At 43.1% G+C, this 8,766-nt stretch overlaps 1 protein-coding gene across 1 annotated transcript; it reads left to right on the top strand.

The window, feature by feature from the left end:
- Window positions 1–242: 242 nt before the first annotated feature.
- LOC306918394 (muskelin-like) lies at window positions 243–8,547 on the top strand (the record flags this gene model as incomplete). Its single annotated transcript, XM_079531293.1, has 5 exons — window positions 243–404; window positions 2,094–2,163; window positions 6,580–6,722; window positions 7,886–7,974; window positions 8,438–8,547. Coding segments are annotated over exons 1-5 (504 nt in total), but the record flags the coding sequence as incomplete, so codon positions are not given.
- Window positions 8,548–8,766: the final 219 nt, after the last annotated feature.

Raw genomic sequence — 8,766 nt, 5'->3', positions numbered from 1 at the left:
AGCACATTTTTCAAAAGGGCACACACACACACACACACACACACACACAGTAAAATCAGCGGTTTATCTCAATGTCTCCATTTCAAACCGAGTGTACAAACAAACGTACATTGATTTGACATGACACAATATTAAAGAATGTTGGCACGAAGATTTTTTTAAATGTTTTTTTGACCACCAGAGAGGGAAATAAACCCCATACATGTCTCTTTAAGATGTGTCGTCACGTCCCACAGCTCAGCCGTCTCGGGTTGCGCCGCTGCTGCCTGATGCTAGTAGCATTAGCCCCGTTAGCATCCTGCTTGTTATTTTATGTGCAACAAGATGGCTGTCGTTCCCGAGAACAGAGTCCTCTCCTTCAGCGTTTTTAAATGGAGCTCGTATTCCTCCACATATTTACCGGAGTGAGTAAAAATGCACATATAACAGACGGCCAGACGCTATGCATTGGGTGTTTCGTGGTTAGCGTGGTGTTCTTGTATCGCTCTCCCGGACCGGACCGGGTGGTGCATGCAGTTGTTCCCCCGGCTGGCCTAGTAGTGCTCTGGCCTGAGAGCTCGGGTTGGTTGAGATCCACACAAAGCTAGCTTCGCTAGTTGTTGAAAGCTAGCATCTCACGAGAGGGCGCGTTTGGTTTATGTGCCCGCTCAGCTGCGGCCCGCTGTTGTTGTTGTTGTTGACATTACGTTCGGGGTTTAGTTAGTTGTTGGGTGGGTGGAGTTGGGAGCCCAGCATTCGCCCGCCGGTAGCTATTGGTGTTAATAACGTGCTTTTGGGTCAATAACTTAAACATTCGAATGCGCGAAATTATAAATAACGCCTGCTGTCTGTCTGGTATTCTGGTAGTTCAAGTGAACTGCACTGGCCTAGAGATGCGCTCCGCCCGCCCACGTGACAACACGGTGTCAGCACAAAACGAGCGAACGTTAAGTGACTCCCCTACGTTAGCAGATGCGGCTAAAAGCAGGTTGTCAATGTTTACTATTAGGCTCACTAGACAGCTAGCTATCTGCTGCCTAGTGCCACCACCAAACCACCCATCATCACCAACCAAGGAAGAACCATTTCTGTACATAAAGGGTTCCCCAAAGTTATACAATCACATCGCAAATGTATACGTCATCATCCATTATTATAGCCACGATATAGAACATTTATTTGTCTGTTGCTGTTTCGTTACACTTGTTGTTGTCTCAAGCTACAACTTTAGGTTCGCCCTCAGACTGTGTGTTTGTGTAGTATAAGCAAGTATAGCCTATGGCTATACTATCTATCTATAGCCCCGGGACCCTATTTAGATACAGAAAAGGTAACAAATTGAGTCCCGAAATGGAAAGGGGCTACCTACTGTATAGCTACCACTATCACCTGTTTTAACAGCTGGACGCAGTGGACAATATGAGTTCGGTTGTCACTGTCACTGTCCGTAATAGCACGACTGAATCTCATACTGGTTTTTCCCTTTTTACCTCCTTTATGATGAATTCCTGTTCTGTTCTTTGGCTATATAGAAGTGTCTATTTGTACGTCTCTAAATGTTTTGATGAATTGAACAAGGTGGACCCTCTTGTAAACAAGTGTAATGCTTTATTGGGTTGTCCACTCAACAGTTAAAAGTCTTTGTATTGAGTTGTGCTTGAAATGTACTGTAATTCTGCGAACTGTTAATAAATATTTCAATCAATCAGGCTATAAAAAAACCATATTGGTTTAATGTTTTCCATCACAGTTTTAAGTTATCACACACTCACACTCACACTGACCTGGTTGTTAATAGGCTGTCACAATTATTACATAATCGCAATTTTTCATAATCGTGTATAGTCATTACATGTGTCAGTACATTTCTTTGTATATGTAAGTTATTTGTCATATCTTCTCTCTTTCCTGTACAAACTAAACTACGAAGCCTAAAGGCCTAACAGAAATATATATATATTTCATTTTTTATTTTGATGGTCCAATGTTTTAATGCCGAAAAGCACAATTATATAATAATCACATCACAATAATTTGCATGACAATAAATCATCAAGTTGATTGTCATGATCGTGCCAAACAAACCCTACCTATTTTCGCCCCTTCATTTGTAGAAACATCTTGGTTGATAAACCCAACGACCAGTCTTCTAGGTGGTCTTCTGAAAGCAACTACCCACCACAGGTAAGGCTACTCGCTGGTGAAAGAAATACTCTTCAAAAAGTATTCAAATGCAATTAGGGAATAAAGTTTTGGTTTGATAGACCTTCATCAGGTTATCTCAAGGACCCCCCAAATAATATGTATTTGCCCACGGACCCCCATCTCAAAATATTTTCTTCCGGGTGACACGGATGCTTTGCCAGTTTGAATGGATAAAATCACACCACCAGTGTTGTTTACGTTTATATATATATATATATATTATATATGGTATATGTGAGTGTATTTGTAGTCTGATAAATTAGTTTTTCAAATACTCTGCCTTATTAATTCACCAAATCAAGAGAAATTTGCATTTGAATGTCATAACAGTAAATGGTGCATTTAGCGCTTTTATCCAAGGTGCTTTACATAGATTGTCCATTACATTCACCCATTCACACACCGAGGAACTGCAGCTCAGTGGCCTTGTGGTTAGAGTGTCCGCCCTGAGACTGGGAGGTCGGGGTTCAATCCCCGGCCGGGTCATACCAAAGACTCTAAAATGGGACCCAGTGCCTCCCTGCTTGACACTCAGCATCAAGGGTTGGATTTGGGGGTAAGTCCCTGCGTCATACTAGCGTCATGTCCAGGGGGTGTACTTGTACATCAAGCTGCCTCACGCTACAGAAACAGGAGATAGGCGACTGCCCCATGGGCCTCATGGCTCGGCAAGGCTACTTACTCCTACTACTAAGGAACTGCAGTGGTATTCCTACTAGAATTTCCCAACAATTGGGGAGGAAGATGGTTGAGAATAAAATGGCAGGTGCTGCTCGTAGCCCTCGCCCCTTGTTGGTAGGTACTTCTGTGGACTGGCCAAGTATTTTTGCCCGGGTGGGTAAACTCCAGTGTCTCCTGAGCCATGAATTCTATACCATCCACACAACAGCCATGTTTGGTAGCCAATTTATGTCTGTCTGTCTATCATGTTGAGTTCCTTCCTTCTGCAGCAAGTTAGGATACTCATGGTCATTGTGCAGTGGCACTTCAGCTTGTGCTGACTGGCCACTGTGGCCAGCTACTGCTGTGTCAGGGCTGATGCGCCATATCACCTCCTATAAGCAAATTCCTTATTATTAAGATTGATTATCCCATTTTGACCTGAGATCAGGTTCTAAAAATGTCTTCTACATCCTGACAGTTTTCTGAAAAAGCTAGTTTCTATGTCAGTCGTTAAAAATATGTTGTTCCAGGGACCTTCCAGAAGCAAAGGTTTGAGTTAAAGATTTTCACTCTGAAAGAATATTCAAAGATTGGCGCCACATTTTCACGATTTAAAAAAAATAGCAGACCTACAAGCTTAAGCTTGTAGCGCGGCACCGAGTGCCGCGCTATGAGCTTGTAGATCTGCTATTTTTCAATAGCTAAAGCATAACATAATGCTAACACCAAAAGGGGTTCCCGCCCAAAATGGGTTATGGAATGTCTTGACACACACTGACGGTAATCTTTTTGTGGTTTAGGAGCAGAGGAACTTTTATTTATTTTTATTTTTTATTTTTTGCAAGAGAAAATTAAGCTTTTCAGAACATAGGTTATTAACCACAGCGTACAGATGTTATGTAAGCAGTGTATTATTTCCCTCATGAATGATACAGAACCATTGCCTATGCATCCGGGTTAGTGCAGGGGTACATTTCCTACCCACCACCGTGGAGACGGGTCCGGCCGGGGGAAAATCCCTCCTGTCAGGTGAAAAGAAGCAGCTTGGACTCCTCATGCATAGAAGGAAGCATGAGGTCAGTCCACTGCCCTCCCCAGGTAGGCAGAGGAAGTGTAGCGCCCAGAATTACATTAGATAATTGACACTGGGTGGAAAAATGGGTTGCAAAATCGTGGGATAAAAAAAAAAGAAGAACTGGGAGGGGCAGTGTTTTCTCTGCATGTGTCAGAGGAGATGTGGTTTTCTAATGTCTACACCTTCCCCCCCAGGACCTATAACAGTGGGTTTGACATAGACGGGGACTCCACATGGGCTTGGAATTTACATCAAAAAACATGCAGTAATCCTGGTCTCTAAACTGCCTCCCCCTGGCCAGCCGGGGCGCCTGATGGAGGGGAAAGGAACTGGTCGGAATAACGTGTTCCTTCCACACGCTACGTCCAACCAGGGAAACTCCCCCCTGTCAGGTGTAAAGGAGCTTGGACACTCAGGCATGAAGGAAGCATGAGTTCAAGTCCGTTGCTCTCCCCATGTCCCCCATATATGGGGACTAGGTTGGCGGAGGGTGTGTAGAGCCCAGGATCACATTAGATAATTGACACAGGGGTGAAAAATGGGTTACAAAATTGTGGGATAAAAAATATATATAAAAAATATATGTTGAGAAGAATTCAAGGCTGTATTATCACGTATGCCCTCTTATGCCAGATCCTGACTATGTCAAAAGAATGACATTGATACCAAAGATATGGACACACAAATGAATGGCAACGCATTGTTGTTAAAGTTTCACCAAAGCATAATATTGATGGTGGTCCGCTCCCTGATGGCTCATTATTGTAAGAAATATCCAATCAGTAACTGTTCAGAGATCTGATGTAAAAGCATGACTCTGTGTTCTGGACTCTGGCTCCAATCTCCAATCTCTCTCTTATTCTACATCTGAAAATAGCCGCCCTATTTTTAGATAAGACTATTTTCGGCCTAAGTCTCCCCAGTGATTTCTTGTTAACTGCAGTGGTGTAATGGTGATTATTTTTTTCCCCCTCCGCCACGGCATTTTAATAACGTCACGTGCACACACGACACGACATGCACACACATGAGCTCCTGCACACAGAACAGCCTGTTTTAGACACGCAAACACAAAAGTAGTAAGTCCGATAATGTAGCCTATAGTGTCAACTCGTGACAAATTAATTACTTCAAGTTCAAACGACCTTAACCCATTCAGACCTGAGGTCGATTCTACAAATGTCTTCTAAATCCTGACAGTTTTTGTCAGTGGTGTCAGTGGCTGCTCAAACATTTTCATGTCAAGGACCCCAAAAATTATATGTAATTGGCCGCCGACCCCCCCATCTGAAAATATGTTGTTCCAGGAACCCTCCTCAGAAGTAAAGATTTGAGTTAAAAACGTTCGCTGTGAAAGAATATATTCAAAGATTTGTGCCACATTTTCACGATTTTTCAAAAATAGCAGACCTACAAGTTCATAGCGCGGCACTCGGTGCCGCGCTATGAGCTTGTAGATCTGCTATTTTTCAATAGCTAAACTATAACATAATGCTTAAAACACCAAAAGGGGTTCCCGCCCAAAATGGGATAAATGGTAACGACACACTCTACCAGCCGTTACTAGCACCATAATACTGTGTTGAAACTAAAGCCTAGCCTGGGCAAGAGCTCCATCGACTGGGCTGCCCAACAGAGCTGGGAGTGGCGGTGGCTCAGGGGGTAGAGTGGCTGGATGGAAACCGCAAGGTTGCCAGTTGGAACCCTGTGGGCTCCCCCAGAGTTAGTGTCGAAGTGTCCTTGAGCAAGACACTGAACCCCTAAGTGCTCCTGATGTGTGCTGGTTGGTGCCTTGCATGGTTTCTGCCGCCATCCGTGTATGACTGACTGTGTGTGTGAATGGGTGAATGTAATGCACAATCTATGTAAAGTGCCTTGGATAAAGGCGCTATATAAATGTACCATTTAGCTACTTTGGGGACACGTTCTAGCGTGCAGTGCCGTGCACGCGCGTGCACCGTTCCGTGCCGTACCTGCGAGTGCGTGTGAAAAAAAACGTATTTGGTACCACGCCGTGGTGCGGCGTGCTACAAGCATGACACCACTGACTAACTGTCCTGTATAGATAAGAAACAAATGACATGTGATATGCCTCCATTGTTAAACCATGTATTGATATTTATCAAATGGAAAAAAATACATGTTAACCCATTTCGACCTGAGAAAAGATTCTACAAATGTCTTCTAAATCATGACAGTTTTCTGAAAAAAAACTCATGTTTTCTATATCAGTGGTTCTCAATATTTCATGTCAAGGACGCCCAAAAATATATATGTAATTGGCCGCCGACCCCCATCTGAAAATATGTTGTTTAAGGGACACCCCCCCCAGAAGCAAAGATTTGAGTTAAAAACACGCTGAAAGAATATATATTGAATGATTTGCGCCACATTTTCACGATTTTTCAAAAATAGCAGACCTACAAGCTCGTAGCGCGCCACTCGGTGCCGCGCTATGAGCTTGTAGATCTGCTATTTTTCAATGGCTAAAGTATAACATAATGCTTTAAAACACCAAAAGGGGTGCCTGCCCAAAATGGGTTAAACACATTGTGTACTGTACTTGTGAATATATATATTATATTTACAACACGAGTCATTTCTGCAGTTGTCCAGAATTACTAATAATTTAATATCTGTTTTTGCTTTCTTACCAGTACTTAATATTGAAACTAGAACGGCCTGCAATCGTTCAAAGCATCACGTTTGGGAAGTATGAGAAGACTCATGTTTGTAACCTGAAGAAGTTCAAAGTGTTTGGCGGGATGAGTGAGGAGAACATGACAGAACTTCTGTCCAGGTGAGAAGATACTGGAATATATTGTGTTGGTTAACCCATTTTGACCTGGGAACGATTCTACAAATGTCTTCTAAATCCTGACAGTTTTCTGAAAAACCCCATGTTTCTATGTCAGTCGTTCTCAAACATGTCAAGGACCCCCAAGATTATATGTAATTGGCCCGCCGACCCCCCCATCTGAAAATATGTTGTTCCAGGGAGGGACCCCCCAGAAGCAAAGATTTAAGTTAAAAACTTTGGCTTGAAAGAATATATATTCAAGGATTTGCGCCACATTTTCACGATTTTTCAAAAATAGCAGACCTACAAGCTCGTAGCGCGGCACTCGGTGCCGCGCTACGAGCTTGTAGACCTGCTATTTTTCAATAGCTAAAGTATAACAATGCTTAAAACACCAAAAGGGGTTCCCACCCAAAATGGGTTAAATCCAACATATTGCTTACAGCTTTGCTAACATTTTCATTCCTTTATGAAATGGTCATACAACAAAGAAGAATTAGCAACAAATTATACTAATATTCTTTAGAAAATGTAATTTGTTCTAGTTACATTTTATTGATTCTGATACAACTAATGTTTTATTTCTACTGCTAATTCTCAACTGCCCTAAATTAATTGCAAAGCCACCCGAAACTCATTACCCTTTGGGAACAGCCACTATGCTTCCCCCCCCCCCCCCCCCCCTTTTTTGTAGTGATATGTTTTGACTATAAACAATGAAACGTTATACCTTGCCAGTAAATCCCTGGCATGAGTACCCAGGGCTGGCGGAATGCGCTGGGCAGAGTGGGCAATTGCCCAGGGCGCCAACCACTGGGGGGCGCCAACCACTGGGGGGCGCCAACCACTGGGGGGCGCCAACTACAGACGGATGGATGGTTTGTCCATCTGTCCGTCTGTCGTGTTTACGGTGACAGTTGACGCGGCCTCTCTCTCATGCTGTTAAGTATTGTTGATAACAGTGTGTTGTTCACATCTTTCAGCCAGTCTGAAAGTGCTGTATGCTGTTCATGCTTTGAAATCTAATAATACGCGGTTGATATTTTATGAAGGGGGAAGAACATTTTCGATTTGAGGGGGTGGGGGGGGGGGGGCGCCAGTTAGCCCAGCCCCGTGCCTGTGAGTACCATAAAGAATATAATGTCTTTACCTCTTCCTTCCAGTGGCCTTAAGAATGACTACAACAAGGAGACATTCACCTTGAAGCACAAGATTGACGAACAGATGTTTCCCTGCAGATTTGTCAAAATAGGTGAGAACAGTAATATTCGGGTGGCTCACTTGGCCCACCAGCCTATTTATATTCTCTCAACAGCATGGATTCAGGCGCTCGGGTGGCGTAGTGGTAAAGTATCTGCCCACCGCCACAAAGGTTTTGGGTAAAAACTAGTGATGGGAGGTTATCGGCCATAACGGCAATTCATTATATTGGATATCGTTATCGGCCAAAATGTCTCATCGGCACATCCATAGTGTTTACTCTGCATCCCTCCCTTATATTATTCTAGTTCTGATTGCCTTGTTCTATGGAAATAGTCAGTGTTATAGCTTTCTGCTTTCATTTAGTCTTCTGTAGCACTTTTAACAAATGTGACTAAATTTGACTGAGGGACTGCCATTGGATTTATTTGAATTTTCAAACAAATTTAAATGCACACAAATAACCAACCATTCTCTGCCCCCCTCTGCCGCCCCCTATCCCTTCTCTGCGGTAGTGCCTCTGATGTCCTGGGGTCCTAGTTTTAACTTCAGCATTTGGTACATAGAGCTGCATGGCATCGAAGACCCTGATGTGGTGCAGCCCTGCCTTAACTGGTACAGCAAGGTAAGCACACACACACACACACACACACACACACACACACAGTCACACACACACACACACACACACAATTTACAATTTAGGCATTTAGCAGACGCTCTTAATCCAGAGCGACTTACATTAAGCAAGAACAAAAAGCATGGGAATACATCACATATATAAAAAGCATTTATCAAGCTAAGAACGTAACTAGAACATATCTATATAATGTCATACACACAC

The sequence above is a fragment of the Electrona antarctica genome (assembly GCF_951216825.1).
Source record: "Electrona antarctica genome assembly, contig: scaffold_1110, whole genome shotgun sequence".
Taxonomy (NCBI): Eukaryota; Metazoa; Chordata; class Actinopteri; order Myctophiformes; family Myctophidae; genus Electrona; species Electrona antarctica.
The sequence above is the reverse complement of the archived record's forward strand: the minus strand, read 5'-3'. Positions and strand labels throughout refer to the sequence as shown.